At 38.0% G+C, this 22096-nt stretch overlaps 1 protein-coding gene and 2 pseudogenes across 18 annotated transcripts in view; 2 read left to right on the top strand and 1 right to left on the bottom strand.

The window, feature by feature from the left end:
- The window catches only part of ERC2 (ELKS/RAB6-interacting/CAST family member 2), a 907956-nt gene that overhangs the window by 16236 nt on the left and 869624 nt on the right, over window positions 1–22096 (top strand). For all 18 annotated transcript variants that reach the window (XM_039867403.1, XM_039867394.1, XM_039867401.1 and 15 more), the window contains exon 2: window positions 11526–12322. In XM_039867403.1, coding sequence (XP_039723337.1) covers window positions 11666–12322 — 657 coding nt within the window. In that variant the 5' untranslated portion in view covers window positions 11526–11665. The remainder of the gene's footprint in view (window positions 1–11525; window positions 12323–22096) is intronic.
- Window positions 7276–7394, top strand: LOC120606359 (uncharacterized; annotated as a pseudogene).
- On the bottom strand, window positions 15760–15877 carry LOC120606376 (uncharacterized; annotated as a pseudogene).

Consider the following 22096-nt stretch of genomic DNA (forward strand, 5'->3'; position numbering starts at 1 on the left):
CTGTGTCGAGCTGGACTTTTTTTCCTGATTCATATCATTGTGGCATTTAAATAAGAAATGACTTGTTATTGGAACTTTCAGTACTGATAGATGCATTATATTTTAACCTGTAGATGATGGGAAAATGTCCATTTTTCTTTCCAGTTTTAAAAAATAGTTGACGTCTTGAATACTTTTGAATAGTAGGCTGAGTTTGACTAAGGAATGTCTGACAAAGTAAGCTTAGTGGACTGAGAGAATTCTGACAACTTTGAGGTTCAGAATCATTGTGCCTTGTCCTAGTAGCATGGACTTACCAAAGTTAGCTTTATTGAGAATTAGCTGTATGCTTGGCATTGTGCTAATTACTTTTCTTCTATCATCTTTTTAAATCTTTCTCAAATTGCTATGAAAAGTATTGCTATCATCCCCATTTTACAGATGAGAAAAGTGAGTATTGGAGAAGTGAATAATTTGCTTAAGGCTATATGTCAAGAAATTAGAGATATGACTCCAACCAGATCTGATTCTGAGGTCCCCTCTTTCTTTTAAAACACCATGTCTCACCTCTCTGGTTACAGTTACAAAATTGTTGCATTAACTGCCATGGAAGCGATTTCAGTGATATGATGAAAATATTATAATATCAAATGTTTTTCCAAATATTCAGTAAGTCTTGCATCCCTCCTGTGTACCCTTAGATTTAGTTAGGAAAAGCCCCTGCCCAGGGCCTCAGACGTTAGAGGACTAATCTAGAGGGCCTCATTTGACTGTACCTTCGTCATGGGAGAGGAGTATACAGGGCCAAGTGGAGCTGCCCACTTGGAACCTGTGCTCAGCATTCCAGGGTCTACTCTGGGTACCCATAGGCCTGGAACCTCCCTGTCTAAAAGACTCTGGGTTGTCTTCTAGGGTCTGCTTGGGTTTCTTTATCAAGCCTCTTCTCCAGAGGACAAACCATGCCACCAGTGTGCACACCTTTAAGCCTAGAATTGCTGAGGTATATCTGTTTGTGAAAGTATTGACTCGATGCAGGCAAACTACTCCCTGTGGGCTGAATCTAGCTAACACTTGTTTTTTAAAATAAAGTTTTATTATAACACAGCCACACTTATTTGGTTATAAATTGTGCCTGCTTTTGTGCTGAAATTGCAGAGCTGAGTAGTTTGTGGCAAAGATCGAATGGTCCACAAAGCCTAAAATATTTGCTATCTGATCTTTTATAGAAAAATTTTACTGACCTCTGATATAGATGAAGTAGCCTAGTGTGCAGGTTGCTGAATTCACATGTGCGAGGCCTTTGGGGTATGGTTGAGCCAGGAATGGGGAGAGAAAGATGCTGGTTGGGGCAGGCCTGCCTCTTGCTATCATGTTTTGGCCAGAATTCTGAAGTCCAAGAATTCTAAGTTCAAAATTTAAATATCACCATCTACATCTTAAAATATGTCAAGGTAGGAGGCTGGATTGTATTTTATTTACCAGTTTATTAGCTTGATTTATAACTTTAAAAAGTATAGAAATGTGGGATTTGGGCCTCCATTTGTATTCTTGCTTGGGCCCCACAAATATTAGAATGAATGTTAAACCCTGGGCTGCGATGTAGGGGGTTAAAGTAGGAGGGAAGAGAGACTCTAACAAGTAATCACACAAATTAATATGGAATTATTAAATGTAGAAGTGCTTTTGAGTCATATATGGATTACTGTTCAAAACATTTTTCCAAGTTTTATTCATCCAAATTAAATTGAAAATGCTGAAACCCACCTTCCTCCTTAGCTGGGAGTTCTGTCTTTTCAGTATGCCTCTCCCTACCTCTTTCCACCTCTCCCTGTCTCCTCCTCTGACTCCCTACCCTGAGATTACACTGCTCCCAAATGAGGGGGATATAGATATAAATCCCACACACAAGCCCAAGGGTAGGTTCTGTCCAACCAGTCCGCTATCTTATTGCATCCTTCTGCCACCAGGTTTCGGTGCTGAGGCTGGTCTTCCTCAGACTGAAAGATGCTGCAGGTACCCTTCATAGTCACCACTGTTGGTCTTGCAAGGGAAGGTCAATCTGATCTCCCAGTGGCCAGGCTCAGCCATGGGTGTGCCATACGTGGTGTAGCATATACCATCAATGCCCCATGTCCATCTCCTCTGTACTCAAGGCCTGTATTGGAACATGAGGTCTTTCTCTTGGCCTCCAAGTAGCACAGGCTGGATGCCAGGGGGGTAGGCTTCCGCTAATGATGAATGGGGGTGTAACTATGAGGCAAGTTTTACACTCTCTCAGAGCACCTTCAGCAAGACAGAACTCAGTTGTACAGAGCAGTAATCTTAAAAATGCACTGTGTATTAACTTCCTTTATGTCCTTGTCTTAGTGCCAAATTCTCCCCTTAGTACTTCTTGGGATTAGCTTCTAAATGAACCAGCTGAACCAAGATTTTTATCTCAGCATCTGTTTGTGGGGAACCCTGCCTAGGACACACGGACTTCCTCATGGGTTACAGTCCTGTGCACAATGTGCCCCATTGCACAGATTCCATAAAGCATTGCGGAGCTCTAGGAGCTTCCCACCTCACCCACAAACTTCTCCATATAAACTTCTACATGGCTCCTGGGTCACTTGTTTTGAATCCTGATCACCAGCCTGGATTTCCTCTTGTTTTGAAGTAATTGTTTATTTTTGGAACGTTAGTTTTATTTGCAACCACATTCATCTCCTCTAATAGATCTCGCTCTGAATCCTGGGCAACATGACTGGGATGTCAGTGACTTCTTCCCCGAAGGCTCCAGAATCCTTTGTACATATCAGTTCCTCTCCTTCATGACTTCCCATTTAGCAAACCATGGATCTGAGGAGGGGAGGCCTTGATTGGATTACACAAGATTTTTCTACACCTTCACGAGAGGACCCAGGTTACTCCATCACCCCATATTGCTTAAGAAAGAGAGCCACTCAGACAACCCTGGTGGGGCAGATAAAGTCAGCTTCTCTTGTTGAAAAATATCATGTCATTCATGCCATGGAAAAAGGTATTATACTTTGAGAGAACATAGCTGAGAGAGCTGATTTAGATGGTATAGACCTTGTAGAGGGCATGTTGTTCGATGCTCTCATCTAAATAGTAATCAGCCCTGCAAAGACAACAGCATGTGTGATGGCTGTGAGACAGGAAGGGACTGGATATATTTGAGCCACAGAAAGAAGACCCAGGCAGAGTCAGTGAAGGAGACAGCAACAAGAGAGGAGGCTAGAGCTGTTGGCAGTAGCCAGATCTTGTAGGGTCTTGGGCCATGGGAAGGATTTTGAGGGTTTTAAGTGGCTAAGCCAGATATTTTGTGATCAGAATTGTTACCTTTAAATAGTTTGGCTGATATGTGAGAAATAGAGTAGAGGAGGAGTAGAAAAGTGGAGATGCTTTAAGAGGTTTTGGAATAGCTTAATCAGGTCATGTTGGTGCAATGGGGTGGTGATGGTAGAAGTAGAAACAAGGGAACAAGTTGAGTGAGATTTTGGAGTTAGAATTAATAGGATTTGGTAATGGACTTGAAGTGGGTAGTGAAGGAGAATTAATTCTTATTTAAGATCTTTTATATGGGTAGAAGTAGTAAAATTTAAACACCTACAGGGACAAGCATGGAAAGAAGGAATCAGACTGAGTGTTAGGTAATAAGGAGAGGAGGGATTGTCGCTTACTGGAGGGTGTGTGCCCTCTCTTGAAGGGGCAGCTGCTGGTTGGCTCGAACCAGCCATGACCTTGTAGGGGGTGGGCCTGACATTGTCAGATTTTCAGATTTTTCAGGAGAAGCCAGATTTGGATTTTAATGTGAAATGTCTTGTCTCTTTATGTTGGCAACTAGATCAAAATTATAAAGATCACTGGGCTAGCCATATACAACACAACTGTAGGCAGCATCTGGCTCCTGGTCAGCCACTTCTTGCTTGAGATCTGTTCAACACCATATCTTCCTCTAGAAAGGAATTAATTGTAGTCTGTGACACAAAAATTTTTAAAAAGTTAGGGATCCCAGTAAGAAAAAAAAGAGGATATTTTAATTTGGGTTAAATCGTGGGAGATACTGATGATCTCAGCTCACACGTCCTGTCAGCAGGGCTCAGGTGATGGGCTGAGCCTGAGATCTGTGGAAATAAACTTAACCTAATTTAGACCAGATAGCAGGAAATGCTTTTGTCTTAAAATAGACCATTCCAGACCGTGATAGTCTGCGATGCTTGAGGTAGACAGGAATCAGGGCTCTCTCCACCATTTTTTTCCCCCTGAGCTTACAGTTCAAGAGTCCTTAAACCTTTTAAGAGAGTGAGTGGATGAATGTATATTTTATTTATGAATTCATATTCAATTAGAGAAAGTACTCTTATAAGTTCATAAAACCATCTTTGATTTTATTTTGTATTTGAGCCTTAAATGGAACTTAACTCCTGGACTTCGAATTTTGTTCATGAAGTGCTTTTAAAGTGAAAGGTGTTACGCAATTAATTTCATTGGTGTCATACTCAGCAACATTTTTTTTGTTTCTGCGCATAGTTTGATCTAATTAATAATATATCCTTCTTAGGATTGTACATCACAAATATATAAGAAAGCAGGTGTTTTTAAGACTTTACAAGAAAACTTAATGATTGAGCTGTCTTGGCTTCATAATAGTATTTAAAACAATAAAATATTAACTGCTACCTTATTTCCTATAATGCATTTATAAATGGGTGGAAAAGCTTAGAAATAGTTTTCTTCAAGTCAGTAATGGGAAATAGAAGACTTTGCATTATTGATTGTTGAATAAAGTTGATCTTCTTGCTCTTTCTCAGGGATTCATTTTACAGAACTAAAAAAAAAAATCAGGATAGATGAGAATTAGGAGACGACAACCAAAAAAAGCCCAAGTGTCAAAACAAGTACCTAAAAATACATCAGGAGACTTAGACACAGCTGGGGAAGGGGGAAGGGGTGTTGTGCGTGACTCAGTAGAATAAGTAGGAATCATGAGACTTAGGACATGACAGCCATAGGAACTTGCCTTTGGCTTACCTCGTCAACTGGGCCTTTACCTCATCTGTGAAATCAACATCACTATATGTGCTAAGGCTTTAAGGGTAAAATTATTCCAGGAAATCATCCCTGCTCTTTGTAAATTTGGTGGAAGAGACTACTTCTGAAATAAAGTGTTGGGCCTAGATGCTAATTAAAATTTACTGTTAAGAAGCAGATGTATAGTGGGGAAGAAATTATTCTGTTATCATATTAATGTTCTCCAAAGTTTTTATTGGCTTTGATAAATTCTGTAGAATTGTACATAATACCTTTTGTCTGATGGGATCTTGGAGTAAGCAACGTTAACCTGTTTCTTCACTTCTTAGACACACAGACTGCCAGTGACTGACTTGTATTCCTTTTGACATTCTGGCTTCTTTATTGAGAAAAATAAATACAGAATTATATTTATTTCTTGTCCTAGTAGGGCCAAAACTCCAACCAGTCATTATTTTTGTCTTCTCTATTTCCCTCTTAGAGTTCAATTCTGATTCTTTTGCGTCAGTTTCATGTCCTTGTCCTTAAAGCAGTGCCTAGTTCCTATAACTATCTTCTCCTCAAACCGTGTTACAGCTGAGATGAAAAAAAATTCTAAGAAAGCATATTCTCATGGGTAAACTTCCCATAGACAGAAGCTGTGTCTGTGTCAATCACTGCTTTATCCAAAGCATTCAACATTGGGAATTAAGCTGATGCTTAAAAGATATTTATTAAATGAATAAATCTGAATGTTCAGTGAAAAGTTTTCAGATATTCTGAAGGGTAAAAGGTTCTTTTGTCAAGTAAATTTGGGGAAAGCTACATTATATACTCAATTTTGGAATAGTCACAATATACATTAACGTCTCTAGGTCTCTGAGACATCTTGGTGTAAAATCAAAACCCTGATAGCCTTGTTTATCTGAATAGTTACCAAACTAAGCACTGGCTTAAAGCAGAACTGGTGTAGCACAGTATTGGTATTATTTCTTAAGGTGTGTTTACTGAATATGTGGAGCTGTGATCTTGAGTTGAGTAATCCAGGGATTTTTTTTTTTTTTATTAGAGAAGATGATGGCTTCTAGGATATATTGAGAGTAAAGAGTAAAATGGTGGAGGAAAAATAGCCAAAGGTAAGGATGTGAGTGCAAATTATTTCAGCATTTCTGGGGAGAATTTTGATAGTGGGTATCAAGAGCCTTTAAATTTCCATCTTGTAATTCTACTTCTAGAACTTTATCTTGGAGAAGTAATAAGAGGTATATACAGAGCTTTATCAGTCAGAATATCAATTAGGATATTCCCATTTAAAAAAGAAATAACCTAAGTGGCCCACAATAGGTGATTGGTTCAATAAATGATTAGATAGCTATTCAATGAAAGATTGTGACAGTTACCAAAAAATTCCTAAGTCAGGAGGCTTTAAATAATAATTAATTATTTCCCACCACTCTATAGGTTGATTGAGCAGCTGGACTGGAAGGTCCAAGTTGGCTTGTCTCACCAGTCTGATATCTCAGTGTTGGCTGTTGCCTGGGATACTTTGGTTCTCCTCATGGCCTCTCTTTCCATCTGGTATCTCATCTTCTAGGTCTTTCTATGTGGCTTCTCTTTTTCGTAGAATAGCTTGGACCTTACATCTCTGGCTTTTAAGAGAACAAAACCAGAAAATGAGATACCTCTGTAAGGATAGGTCCAGAGCAAGAACAATGTCACTTCTGCAGTATTTGTTGGTCAAAGCAGTTACAAGATCAGACAAGATTTGAGCAGAAGGGAAATTGATTCCATTTCTTGATAGAGAGACAAATGTGTGCAAGAAAGGGAGCAGTTTTGGTGGCCATCTTTGGAGACTCATGGTGACCATTAAAAATCAGGTATAAAAATATTTTATGGCATTAACGTTAAGTGGAAAAATGAGAGATGTTAAGAATAAAACCAATGAGGAGAAAGGAGAGTACAGGACTTTATATAAAATATAATACTAATTTTGTTTTAAATTTTATACACACGCACACACACTTAAGAATTGGAAACAACATCAACTTGTTAACAAAGGTTGTCTATGAGTGACAGGATTGAGAGTGTTTTCATTTTATTCTGTATACATATCTGTATCTTAAAAATTTTCTATAATTATTAGTTGTTTTAACAATTAAGAAAATTGATCATTTATTAGGCCAATTAGAAAGTCTTGATAAGTTTCTAAGATTAGAAATTTTCTGTGATCCCAATGCCATAAAATTCAAACTACAAAGTTTTAGTCAAAAAGTTCCATCTGTCTATGGCTATGCCACCCTGAATGTGCCCAATCTTGTCTGATCTCAGAAGCTAAGCAGGGTCGGGCCAGGTTAGTACTTGGATGAGAGAACACATAGGAATACCAGGTGCTGTAGGCGTTAAAAAAAAAATTCCATCTACTTTGACATTTAAATATATCTTTCTAAATAATCCATAGGATGGAAAAAATTTCAAAAGGAAAATAGCCATTTACAAATGACAAGAGTTCTATACATACAATCCTGGAATAGGAAACCAATGTGTGTAATATTACATGCATTAATCAGATAATATGATTGAAGATAAATGAATATTTAATGCAAAAAGGCAAAAGTAACTAAAACACAAAGTATAAATTTCTATCAAGGATATAGAGATACTGATGAAATGGAAGATAGAATGTAGTAAAATATATCAATAAAACCAAAAGTTGTATCTTTCAAACAGTAAAAAAAAAAAAAATAGACAAACATTTGTCTTACTGTGATTAAGGGAAACAAAAATAAAAACATTAGGACTGAGATGGGTATATAACTAGAGGCAATTAAAAAATTTCTAAGGTGTGTTCTACAAAATAATACCAATAAGACTGAAAAATCTGGCTGGAATGGACTGTTTCTGAAGTAACATATTTGTGGTCATTGACATAAATAGGTAACAAACCTCAAAAGATCAGTAAACAAAGTAAAAAAATGGAAAGATAACAACTAAGCCCATTCAGTTTTATGGATGAGTTCTACCAAAAATTTCAGGAATAGAGTAGTCATATTATGGCAACTGTTCCAGAACATATGAAAAATCGAAAGCTTTGCAATCCATTCTATGACACTAGCATAAACCTGATACTAAATCTAGAAAAGGAGAACCCAAGGAAATTGTGGGCCACTGTCAACATGTATTGCTCTTTAAATAAAGAAACACTGTTTCACAAAAGTTGCTGTATCTGTGTATATAACATATTGTATGTATGTGTATTTCCAAAGGGAGCAAATCCACATTTTGTTTCTTGGTTTACTGCAGTTTTCCAAAGTCTCGGCCAGCTGGACTTCCAGTCTTCTCTGTCTTCTTAGATAGGAAGACAACTTTATAAGTGGTGGCCTAGCTAGGACCTAGATTTCTAGATTCTATGCACAAAATAAATTCATTTAACTGTTAGAATTATAGAAGGAAAATAAAATTATTTTCTTAAGTTCATAGCAATAAACAACTTTCATTAAGAAAAAAGATCTCAAACAATCTAACTTTATACCTCAAGGAACCAGGGAAAGAAGAACAAATTAAGCCCAAAGTTAATAGAAGGAAGAAAATAGCAAAGATTAGAGCAGAAATAAACAAAATATAAGGAAAAAGGCAATAGAAAAGATCTTTCTATATTTCAGAAAATTTAGAAAATGCAAAGGAACAAAAGGAGGAAAATGAAAACCTCTTAGACTCCCACCACTGTTAACATTTTGATGTATGTTGTTTTCTGGTCTTCTCTGCCAGTTATGTGTCTTACAAAAGTATGAGCAAACCATAACAATGTTTTCTAACCTGTCCCTGCCCCCCTCACTGCTAGTATGTTATGAACATCTTTGTATCTTATTAAAAATTCATGTAATGGTTACATTATTTCAATATGGTCTTCCTCTCATTTATGTAAACTGAATTCTGATTGTTAGATTTACCTTTTTTTATAGAACAGGTTATTCATGCAAAAATCTTAGGTACAGATGATTTTTGTATATTATCAGGTAAAACAAAATTAAGCTCTGAGCCACAAAAACATTAGTTAGAGATAGGTATATAATTCTTTAAAGGGACATTTTATGGAAAGGGGAAGCTTTTATGGGAAATATTTCTTCATACTCTATGTGAGGGCTCTTTAGGGTACAAGTGACAGATACCCTGATTAGAATTGAATGTAGCAAAAAAGGAAATTTATGGGTAAATGTATTAGTTATCTGTTGGCCCAGTAATGCTGAAAAACAACCAACTGTAAAACATCAGTGACATACTAAGAAGTATTTATTTAGCTTATGAATATATGGGGTTCAGTGGCTCTCAGCTGGACTTGCTCATGTATCTGTGGTCAGCTGCTCATTGGCTAGGCACCGCTGCTGATCTTGACCGGACTTGTGGTTGATTGGCTATTGGATATGACATCTTGACTATTTTGTTTCTTATCTTTCAGCAGGCTGTACTGGGCATGTTCTAATGGCTATGGCAGAGGAAAATGAGCAAGAGAGTAAATACAAGTGCTATTTATACCTCTACTTGCCTCACATTTGGCATCTCTTCATTGGCCAAAGCAAGTCATATGATGGAACCCAGAGTCAGATTGTGAGGGCACTGCTGAGGAGGCAGATACAAGAATGAGTAAAGAATTAGGGCCATTAATGCCATCAGTCTACTTGGGATATGTAACTAAAATGTAACTAAACGGATAGATGTAGCTTCAATGACTGCTGGATTCAGGGTATCAAGTGATGTCACCTGGCTTGATTTTATACTATTAAAAGTTTGGCTCTGCTTTCCTTTTCATCAGCCTCACTCTCAAGGAAGCCTTTTTCATTTGATGATACTCAGAAGCTCCATTCTCAGCTTCTCAGATACTCAGAAAGTAAGTAATTCCAGCTGAAAAGAGCTTATTTTCCCCAGTCATTTCAGCTAAAATCACGATGTGGAGTCTTTATGGACCAATGTGTGTGGGGGGGTCACATGTCCATCCTTAAACCCGCTGCCATGTCTGGGGGATGGAATATGATGATTGGCCAGCCCTGGGTCATATTCTCACTACTGACATGATCCAGGATGGAATAGAGGGAATCAGCCTTACCTAAACCTAATGAACTGTGAACAGAGGGTTAGAGACAATTTCTCTAAGGAAAATAGAGATAGTGTTACCAGAAAGTGGGGCAAGGCGAGGGGAAAGAGAGAGTGACTGATAGGTAAAAAATAAAAGATGCCCTGTATAATTTCTATTAATGTACTTATCTCATTGACACTACCAACAAAAACTTTTAACTATTCTGTGGTAGATGTTTTATAAACATCATATTTTTTCTTAGATTACTATGAGTTGAGTGGTATTACACACATTTTATTGATTGCAGAAAGGAAGCTCATAACAGTTAAATAATTTGTCTAAGGTCACTCTGCTAGTTGGATGTTACATTGGAGATTTGAACCTCAATTTAGCCTTCTCCAGAACCTGCGCTCTTACTGTCTTAAAGCTGAAGAAAAAGAGAGTACACCAAATACATTCTAAGAGGAAGAGCGGGAGGCCATGATATGCCCCATTAAGGCCATTTGGATCATACCATTGAAGGAATAATCACAATGCTATAGCTCTGGCTACATAAAATCTGCACCAATGTACTTAAGTAACCATGACAGGGAGCTTCTACTTTTCTCTAGGGGTTATGGGACCAGGGACTCTAACATGATGCATTGTTTTCCTATGCTGTTTATGTACAGGTGTGGCGTGGTTAATATGAATATTTAGGTCAGCCAAAATGGAAAAGAAATCCCCAAATGCCAGCCGGAAAGACATGCATGAAAGGAGAGACAGGACTGTCATATTCTCTGGTGAAAGCATTTAGGGTCTGGCTATATGGAGGGTAGTCTCATTGGTTGAACCACCTCATTTTCTTTTAGCTCCAAGATGGTTAATAGTTTCCAACTCATGTGTCAATGCCAGTTGATTGGTGGTAAATCATCTGGAGTGTTGTGTTGAGAAGAGTTCTGAATGTAATTGAAAAGAGGACTATGATGGATTAGTGATACCTGTAATGGGTATAAGAGGGGGAGGTAAAAACACGATTGACTGTTATTTGACATCCTTGGAAGCAATAGCTTTTCAGAGTCATTGTCAAGCCACTTGTGTATGGGGATTATGCCCCCAGGATGGAGTATTTTATACCTAAGGTCTCTCTGATGAGAAATTCTTAAGTGAATTTTCTGGAGGTCCCAACTTTCACTTAGCACACACCAAAATGCAGAGCTTTATTTTCCTAAGGAAAAGGGAGCATCTTCTTTGCTCTGAGAAATTTTGACCTTGTTGGGAGCAGGGTGGGGGAATTTACAAAGTGATTAGATATAGTAAGTAAAGTTTTGGAGTCACTTTTATTAAATGAAGATGGGTATGACTGTCTATCGTTCATCTATCATCATCATAAATCTATATATATATTTTAAAAACCACAACGAAGTTATAGTCAGAGTTCTAAAGGAGTTTGTTTTTGATTATCTTTTCTCTCATTTTTCAGATCTCTGATTGGAGTCATTTTCTGGTGCAGACTTTGAAAAGAATGCAGTGAAAATTCTGGCCAACCGTGGAAATATTGGCCTACTCCCCAACTTAGTATAGCATTCCTTCTCTTCAGTAGCACCTCATAATAGAAGAAAAATGTATGGAAGTGCAAGAACAATCACTAGTCTGGAAGGGAGCCCTTCCAGATCTCCTCGTTTGCCAAGGTCTCCTCGTTTGGGCCACCGAAGAACAAGTAGTGGGGGAGGTGGGGGAACAGGCAAGACTCTGTCCATGGAGAATATCCAGTCCCTTAATGCAGCCTATGCTACATCTGGACCTATGTATCTGAGCGATCATGAGGGGGTGGCTTCAACAACTTACCCAAAGGGCACCATGACTCTGGGGAGGGCCACCAATAGAGCTGTATATGGAGGCCGAGTCACAGCCATGGGGAGTAGTCCCAATATTGCTTCCGCTGGACTTTCCCACACAGATGTCCTTTCATACACAGACCAACATGGTGGTCTGACCAGCTCATCTCATCATCACCACCACCAGGTCCCCTCCATGTTGAGGCAGGTAAGGGATAGCACAATGTTAGACCTTCAAGCCCAGCTCAAGGAACTTCAGAGAGAGAATGACCTCCTTCGGAAAGAGCTAGACATCAAGGACAGTAAGTTAGGGTCTTCCATGAACAGTATCAAGACCTTCTGGAGTCCTGAGCTCAAGAAGGAAAGAGTCTTGAGGAAAGAAGAGGCAGCCCGGATGTCTGTTCTCAAGGAGCAGATGAGAGTTTCCCATGAAGAAAATCAGGTAGGTTATGACTCATCTCAGTGTTTTTCAACCTTGGCTTCTCACTGAATAGTTGATGCTTTGCAAATGGTACCACAACCTGTGCAGAAGAAAGTTTAGTATCATCAAGAAAGCTATGACTTAGTATGTGTTTGACTTGGAGACTACAAGAGGGCATAGGAAATGTGAGATTACATCTTGTGATCTCTTTATTTTCCAATAACCTTTCACATTGTTGAAGAAGACGGGGATCACTCCTCATTGTCTAACTTTTGCTCTTGGTTAATTTTGATTTCTGTTTCAGCAGTCACAATAGCAGCTCAGAAGTACTTCCCTGAATAGAAGAGGAAAATGTTAATTTTTGCAAGAGTAGACATTTTAACGGCAACATTTAGAGGGCCACATTTAACTGGCAAATTGATTTTTTTTAAGCCCCAGAAGAATTATTTCACTCTAGAATGAGTGGAATTTGTTCTCTAAGTAGAAAATTGAACACTATTAAATGAGATTGGGTAGAATGGACTTGTTATGTTAGAGAAACATAAATTTCTGCCTCATCTATTCAGTATTAAGTACATACTTCTTTCTCCGATGCATCCTCCACATCATAACAAGATTAATTTTCCACCTGCAGTTATGCCATTCCTCTATTTTAATGCCCTCAATACTTACCCGTTGCCTCCAGAATTAAATCTCCCTCTTTGGCTGAGCCTTCTATGGAAAGCCTGAACCAGGCTTTCCAGCAGTATCTTGTACCAAGTCCCTCCACATCTCCTTTGCTACCAGAACCACACTTGGTAATTCCTGCTCATACTTAGGGTTTCCTACCTCTGTGCCTTTGCTCTTTTCAGTACCTTCTCCTGGGAGACTTCTCAGCACCCCCTCTTTCTGCCTTTTCCATTTCGGTTGTAGCCAGTCTCCATTCTCATATCCTACGTGTTCAGTGAGGCTTATTTGTGTAATGTTACTTTCATAAGGGCTTTGGGGTCATACATGCCTGGGTTTAATTCTCAGCTTCACCTCTTACCGGTAGTGAGATAAATGTTAAGAGATGCAGAGGAGATGGTGCTGTGCCATTTGGGTAAAAAAATGAAAAAAAATGCCCAGATATCATTTAACATTGTGTAACAATTTGAGATAATTTTAATTTGGCTAAACCAGTGATGCTCTGATAATTGGTCTCTGTGTTGGCCTATAAAGTGCTCTGACTTTCTTAGGGTCATCTGCTGACTCTTTCTGTTTCTCTGGCTACCACCCCTTTGGAGTCCAAGCAGAAAGCTTTGTTCTTTGCAACTAAATCAAATTAATGCCCTTCCCTATCATTTTCTGTTTTTTTCTGCCTTTTCTGGTTCATGAAATCCTGTGAACTTGTTACTGCTGTGTAAATTTCCCCAGTTCTGTAGAAAGTTATTACTTTTTTAGTTTTGAAAAATGGTTAAAGCAATTTAGGAATGATTATAATATGGCAAAGATGAAAGTATTCTCTAAACTGTTGGCTCCGATTACTTTTATCTTATGCTTCAGTCATTAAATATTTTTTGAGCATAGATCCCCACTTATACATGTATATTTATTTATTAATTGCATGATGTGCTACTGTGCCAATATATTATGTCTTCATGACATTCACAAAAAATTAAATATGGAAGAGACAAAGTAAAATAAATAGTATATTGAAGTAAATTTTAATGACACACAAAACCTTTTGGCTCTTAGTAAAAACATTTAAAACCCTTTGTTAATTTCATGAGGGTTAGTTCATTTTAAACTAGGTAACATCCATAATTCTGTTTAACTGTACCATGTCGCCTTAAGCTGGAAGCAAGTGAAGAGTTCGGGTGCTCTCATTACACCTTCCTTGTCCTGGAACGGACTATGATTACAGGCTACCACGGGTACTGTGGGCGACATATGAATGTATAACATATGACCCAGTGAAAGCCCCGGTATCAATCTGTAAATTAAATATAAGTAAAATGTAATTATTTTCTTTTTTAGGTTAAAAATATAAAAGAAGGAAGGAACATGGAAAGTTTGAAAAGTTAATTTACTTGTAAGATGAGGTAGTATTACAAAGTATAGAATATGAAAATTGACAAAAAAGCAAGTTATTTAAAAAAATTGAAGTGCCCGCCCTAAAGTATTGTGAGATCCCTTTTAGGAGTATATGAGTACTTATTGGTCAGGATAGGGTAGATCCTGCTGTAGTAATCAACAAACCTCAAGTCTCACTGGCTTAACACATCAGAGATTTATTTTGTATTCTTCTGAAGTATGAAGCAGGCCAAATGACTCTCCAAGGTAGCTCTCCTCCAGGCAGTGACTCAGAATCCAGGCTTTCTGCATTTTGGCACATGGCTACAGCAGAGGAAGAGTACCTAGAGATGGCACATTGGTTCCTCAATTCCTTGGACTGGAAGTGACAAGATTGCAAGGGGTGTAGTCCTCCCTTCTTTCCAGGAAGGAGAGTAGAGTCATATATAAGGGAACACTAGAGATTTCTACCAGTGGAGTTTTTATGTTTGTCCGAAAGTAAAGCTAGATGAAATGAAGTTTGGGGAGCAATGCAGGCTTCTTCTGCTGCTGCTGTTTCTATTATTATTGCTGTTGCTACCAATAGGCATCTGTTGGGAGCTTACTAAGTGTTAGGCATTGATTGTGCTTAGAGCTTTGTGTACATTATCTTATTTAGTATTGTATCAATCATCTGAGGTAAGTGCTAGACTTTGTCTCATTTTACAGATGAAAAATAAATGCAGAGAAAGTAAGCAGCTTGCCCAAGTTTATACAGCTGGTCACTGACAGAGCTGGAATTTAAAGCTTTGGTCTATTCCATGCCAACATCTAAGACCTTAATTTTATGTTCCCTACCTTCTTATAGGATCACTGAGCTGTGAATAGAATCTTAGCATAATAGGAAGATCATACTTAGTATAAGCTAGATGTGAAAAAAATGACTATAGATGGTCCCTGACTTAAGGTGGTTTGACTTACAGTTTTTTGACATTACGATGCTGTAAAAGTGATATACATTCAGTAGAAGCTGTACTATGAATTTTGATCTTTCCTTGGGCTTACAGTGCTGGTATGATACTCTCTCATGATGCTTGGCATTGATCCCAGTCATGCATGAGATCACAAATAAATGATAATCTACACTGTATTCATTGTGTTAGATGATTATCTCCAACTGTAGGCTAATGTAATAGTGTTCTGACATGTTTAAGGTAGGCTAGGCTAATCTATGATGTTTGGTAGGTTAGGTGTATTACATGCATTTTCAACTTATGATATTTCAACTTATGTTAGGTTTATTGGGATATAAATCCATTGTAAGTTGAGAGGCATTTGTAGTTTTGTAGTTTTTATTTTTATTTTTTAGGCGAGGCAACCCTTGGTTGACCTCACAGATTGCAAGGACCTTGTCAATTTACAATCCCTTATTTTTTTATCTTTTGCGCCTACAGCACCTGGTCTTCCTAGGTGGTCTCCTATCCAAGTAGTAATCGGCCCGACCTTGCTTAGCTTCTGAGATCAGATGGGCTCGGGCTTGTTCAGGGTAGCATGGCCATAGACAGTAGTTTTGTAGTTTTGATAGAATGATTAAGAATGTGATTTAGTTTATTTAGTATTTTTCTTAATTGGGAATTTATGTCTTTTTTTCTAGAAATAGTTTTTGTGCTGTTTAGGGTTTCTACCATTTGCTATAACATTATAATTTTCCTTTAGAGGAAAAATCATGGAAACTTTTTCTATATGGAAGAAAAGAATGTAAAAGAGATAAGGGACACTCGATTATGGTTTTTTATACACAACAACCAGAGAGTGCATCTACAAATGTAGTTCTTCCAAAGGATATTTCGATAATTGAACTTCATGAACCTAAATTCAGATGATCTAAAACACTTTGAATTGTACTATGTGAATAGAAATGGGAAGCAGGTCCATTACAGAGTAGAGATGAGAAAGCTAGAGTGCTGTGTTTATGATATTCATAATTCTGCGAATTTAATGCTCCATAGCATAGACTTTTTACCCTATGTTCAGTGTTATAGAGGGCTCCCACTCATCAGTTCTTTTGTTCAGTGTTATAGAGGGCTCCCACTCATCAGATTTTGAAGTCCTAGTGGTTGTGCCTGTGGAAGCCAAACCCATCTCCAGATTTAAGGGAGAATTTTGAATACCATCCCTGTATGATAGGAAGTACAAGACTGGCAGATTGGAGCTAGTGGGTAGGTGGCCCTGACCAAATTTCTCCTGCGTAAAGAAAGGGCTGATACTCAGGTTCCTGGATGGATTTTATACCTCTAACACCTTCCCACCCCTAGATTCTTTCCAAGCACTTACTTCTCAGCCACATAGATCTGCATGAATAAAAATAAATGTATTTGTGGCTTTTAAGAGTTGTACTGATATTTGGCGTCAGCTTGTTTGTATAAACCAGCGTGCATTGATGCAGAATTATCTTTATGTTATTACTTGTGCTTTTTGTTTCATGATGTACTTTCTTGAATGGAAGAAGAGGGAGCTGTAGTATTATGGACAGCTAATTCTTTGGAATGGCATAAACGCATAGTCCTTGCTCTCAGTGTCACACTAGTAGACTGATTTTGGGAGAGGTGAGGAAGAAAGGTTTAGAATAGATGTCTGGCTGCCACTTGAGGCAGCCCCTTTACTATTTTTAATGGCCTGTGTGGGGTTGGGATAGATGTTGGGGATGGGAGAATGCAACTAAAGGAATGTAAAGTGACCCAGTTTTATCTAAAAGATTATATGATTGTCTTTTCTATACAGCTCCATTCTATTTATCTGTGTGATGAAGATCAGAGAGAGAAAACATAGTAGAGAATAAATTTTCAGAAAGTTCATAAAGACTTACATCTTGCAGCTTGGTGCATATAAGTTGTTGATGTTTCATATTCCTGGATATTATGTGTAATTATTGACTTTATATTTTAATGGATTATTTTTTTCCAAATTAGGTGTATATAAAACAAATTTTAAACATTTTCCTCATGGCTAGCCAAGGATCTGGATGGATATAAATAGCATCACACACTGGGAGATTGTACTAGATTTAATATTTACCCATCTTTGTGTGTCCAGAAGTGGGACAAGGTCATTGTGAAATGTAACCTAAGAAGTGTAAGTAAACCTGTCTGGGGAATGCTATAGCTTTTAAGCAATGGTTATGTGATAATTTCTATTTCTGGCTTAACACAATAGGAAATAATCTACTCTAAATCAGTATATATATATTTTTTCTACCATCAATTTCTTTCTTTCTTTTTTTATTTTTAATTAACTTTATTGGGGTAATGTTGGTTAGTACAGTTATATAATTTTCAGGTGTATATTATAATTCAACATCTATATATTCTATTGTGTGATTACCACCCAAAGTCCAGTTTCCTTCAGCTACCATATATTTGATCCCCTTTACTCCGTCTACCTCTCCCTTCCTCCCCCCACTCCCTACCCTCTGGTAACCACTAGTCCATTGTCCATGTCCCTGAGTCTGTGTCCTGTTCACTTGTTGCTTTTAGGTTTATATTCCACATATAAGTGATATCATGTGATTTTCTACTTTTTCCGCCTGGCTTTTTTCGCTTAGCATGATTATCTCGAGGTCCATCCATATTGTCGCAAATGGCAGTATTTCATCTCTTCTTATGGCTGAGTAATATTCCATTGTATATATGTGCCACATAAATCACTATTAATATGGGTTTTTGATGAGTTTTGAGCTAGTTTCAATATATGATTTATTGATTTTCATTTTGAGCCTGTAATTTGAAAAGGTTAAGATGGATCACATTTTTGTTTCCTTTATTATTTTTTTTCTTTTATTTGTATAAATACAGGGTCATTTCAATAGGGGTCATTCGGCTCTTCTAAAATACTTATTTCGTTGTAAATGTATAGATATGAAGAGCTGTACCAACTGGAAGTGGGTGATAGAATTAATTCTATCTCCTGTTGAGAAGGTGTTGAGGCAGCTGTGTCATGAAAGGGTTGTCTGTTGACAATTGAATGCAGCTACAGGTTACCTTGAGTACTGAGCCTTTGTAGAATCAAGGGCTCAGGCCTGGAGTGTCAGGTCCCCTTATGTGTGTAGGTAGGACTTAAATATGTTCAGTACATGGGTAGACCCTGTGCCTTTTCCCAGGCTCCATTCCTTCTACTACTCTAGGTCTGAGATCCATGGATCCCTCAAAGCCAGTATTTCCATAGTGTGTCCGGGGAAATAACATTTTCCAAAGGGGATTTTCTGGTCAAACAAACTTGAGACACAATGTGCTAGATACTCCTATCCTAGAAAGTCAAACGCACATGCTATGGGTTGAATTATGTCCCCGTAAAACATGTATGTTGTAGTCGTAATCCCTAGTAACTCAGAATGTGACTTTCTTTAGACATAGGGTCTTTACAGAGGTAATCAAGTTCAAATGAGGTCATTAGGGTGGGCCCTAATTCAGTATGACTGGTGTCCTTATTAAAAGGGGGAAATTTGGATACAGACATAGACATACACAGAGGGAAAAATATGTGAAGAGATAGGGTGAAGATTGCCATTTATGAGCCAAGAGAGACGAACAGAGCCTTCTCTCACAGTCCCACAACACCTTGATCTCTAGCTTCTAGCCTCTAGGACTGAGACAGTAAATTTCTGTTGTTTAAGCCACCTACTTTGTGGTACTTTATTATGGCAGCTCTAGCAAACTAATACAACATGTCAGCATGTGAAATGCCCTAACTCTTGCAGTTAAAAAAATATTTATTAAATTTTCTTAATCCAGCAATTTCCCAAACTTACTTGATCATGGAACTTTATTTTAAACTGAGCACCTATGTTTTAGGCAGGTATTGCTGCAGTAATGCTGTGTAACAAGCCATTCCAAAACTTATTGTCTCAAAAAGACAAGCATTTATCTCTCTCTCACATATCTGCAGGTTGGATGCAGTTTAGTTAAGTAGTTCTGGACACTGGGCACCAGGCTCTAGGCTGCAAGTAGAGTTCAGTTATGTCACACGTCATGTCTCCACCTTCTAGAAACAGCAGCCATTCAGGGCTTCATCTTCTTATGGTGTACCGCAGACATCCAGCATCCAGCCAACCCACACAAACACATTTAAAGCCGCTGTTTGCATCACATCTAATAACATTCTGTTGCCTAAGGCCAAGCCTAAAGTCCGTGGGTCAGGAAAATCTTGCCTATATATGTATGTATGTATGTATGTATGTATGTATGTATGTATGTATATATATAAATAATCAAATATAAATATATAATCAAAAGACCTGCGAAATTAAGAAGTCTATCACATATCATCTGTGTATTTGTTTTTTCATTTGAAATGTGAGTATCTTCCCCAGTATTATTTTCCCCAGTGTTACATAGGTACATGGACTTAGAACTGGATAATATGAACTAGTTTAACACCACAACATAACTTAGAATGCTCTTAGAACAAAAAAAAGTCCATCTTCATCATTTTGAATAGTCTTCCTCAGCTTTTCAGAGAACCATAGCTTTTGTCCACCTTTCCAGAAAGGTGGAAAAACTTTGGTCCAGACTTAGGCAATGACCTACTTAGACTGAAACCACAATTTTAATGCCTTTCATGGGTAGGCAAAACTTCCTTTGGTTCTGAAGATATATGAGATGGCACTGAGCCAAAAGTTGATTTCTTTGTTTGCTAGAATGTAGGAGAATGATTTGAAGTGAGCTATACATCTTTGTCACAGATGTCAGCTAGTTTTTGCCTCAGTAATCTCTTACAGTCAGCCCTAGGATCAGCCATGTGCATTGTATTAGTAGCCTTACAGATTTTTATTCCCAGGTTTTCTTATGAAAGACTTGTCTATTGGGAGGAAAGTAAACATTCTTGTACGCTGGACCTTGGGAGAACTAAATGACTTCCATCTTCCATTTTCTCTCTGGATCACTTTATTTTGGCTGTGGAATAGCCACAGCACACAACCAGAGAAAACATTTTGGAATATTTCAATGAAATTTTAGTCTCACTTGTGCCAAAGATACGTTGAAACTAAGCCCCAGGAGGGGAGGGCAGAGGGAGTGGTCACCCCCAAAACATTCACTGCCTGAGAAAATTCCTTATAGACAACATCCTCAAAGGATTTTAAGAAGCAAGTCTGTGTTGACAGGAGAAGAAGTAACAGAGTGATTTTTATCGGCCAAAGCAGATGGGGTAGGTTCTGAACCTAGCCTCTTCTGGCCAGAGTGCAATTTCATTTTTCAATAATTAGTTGCAGGTGGCGTGCTTGTGTTGTTGTTTGGAGTCCCCTGACATCTGTGTGCAAATTCCCACCACCCCCAGTTGGCATTTGGACTCAATAAGTGGTTTGGCATTGCAGGAATATAGAAAATTGTAAATCTATTTCACACACACACACACACACACACACACACACACACACATATAAAGCTGCTCTAAAGGTCAGGTTCTAAAAGCTGTGGAAAGCATTTTGAAAAGTTAGGGAAGTAGGTTTTAGGCAGAATATGGGCATGGAACCAAGAGCTAGGGCAGCCTGACAAACAGAATTCTGGCATGTGCCATTTTTTTTTTTCCTGTTTCTCTGAGAAGCCAGCATTTGATTATATCATGGAAGTAGTATACAGCCATTTTGTTTTTCATTAGGAACATTCTGGAGAGAAGAAGTAAAGACTGAGGCAGCTACTTCCTATCTTATGAATCCATGACTGGGTTTGTACTGTCTGGTTTGTCTATATATATTGATTAAGTCAGCTTGGTTCTGGGGACAATTTTGCCTCCCAAAGAACATTTGGCAATGTCCAGAGACATTTTTGGTGGTTGCAACTGAGTGAAGTATGTTACTGGCATCTAGTGGGTAGAAGTCAGGTATGCTGCTAAACATCCTGCAGTGAATAGGACACCCCTCCACATTATCTTGTCACTAGGTACAGGGTTGAGAAATTCTAAGTTAATTCTAAGTTATGTTACTTTATCTTCATTTTTCTTGATACTTTACCTGCACTCAACTCTTTCGCTTTGTGAAGTGATGATCAAAATGTGTATATTTATGTAAAAATAATGACATAGAAGGTAAAACCTGATTCATCATTGTAAGGGAAAGAATTAGTTGTGATTGATGTCTTTCTTTTTTTAATCTTGACCTGGACTATTAACCATGAATTTTTAAATACCTTGAATTCTTTTAGAAGTAGACATTTGGTAAATAGAGATCAATCTTATAAGGAAATGAATGACCTTTAAGGAAATCTGTTTTTTAAAACCATCATTTCTTTATACTTTAACTTTTTATGATTTTTTTGTCCATGTCTGACATTGGTCTTAAAAGGGAGGGGAAATAGCATTTTTGAGCCCCTACTATGTGCCAGGAATTTACTAATTGCTTTCCATGTATGCGTGAGCTCAACAGCCCTGCAAGACATGTGGCATCCCATTTATAGATGAGAAACATGACATGGAGAAATGAAGTGGCCTGCCTGAGGTTTCACCATTAGGTAGAGCCAGGATTTGAATCTTAGGTATGCTTAGCTCGAAAATTATATTCTTTTTACTGCCTTGAAAGGGAAAACAACAGATCTGCTTGAGAACCAGGGAACTTGGTGCTGAAATGGAAGCCCTAATATAGAGTGGAAGTAGCAGTGCTGCCTGACAGTATCTTCAAGATGCTGTCTAAGAGGCATACAGAAAGGATAGAAAGCAAGAATGAGGAAGGGATTGCAGAGTTGGAAGCAATAGAGGAGAAAAGGCAAGCAGGAAGGAGCAAATGCATTTCTGTCA

Source organism: Pteropus medius, unplaced genomic scaffold, assembly GCF_902729225.1.
Source record: "Pteropus medius unplaced genomic scaffold, Ma_sr-lr_union100, whole genome shotgun sequence".
NCBI classification, from domain to species: domain Eukaryota; kingdom Metazoa; phylum Chordata; class Mammalia; order Chiroptera; family Pteropodidae; genus Pteropus; species Pteropus medius.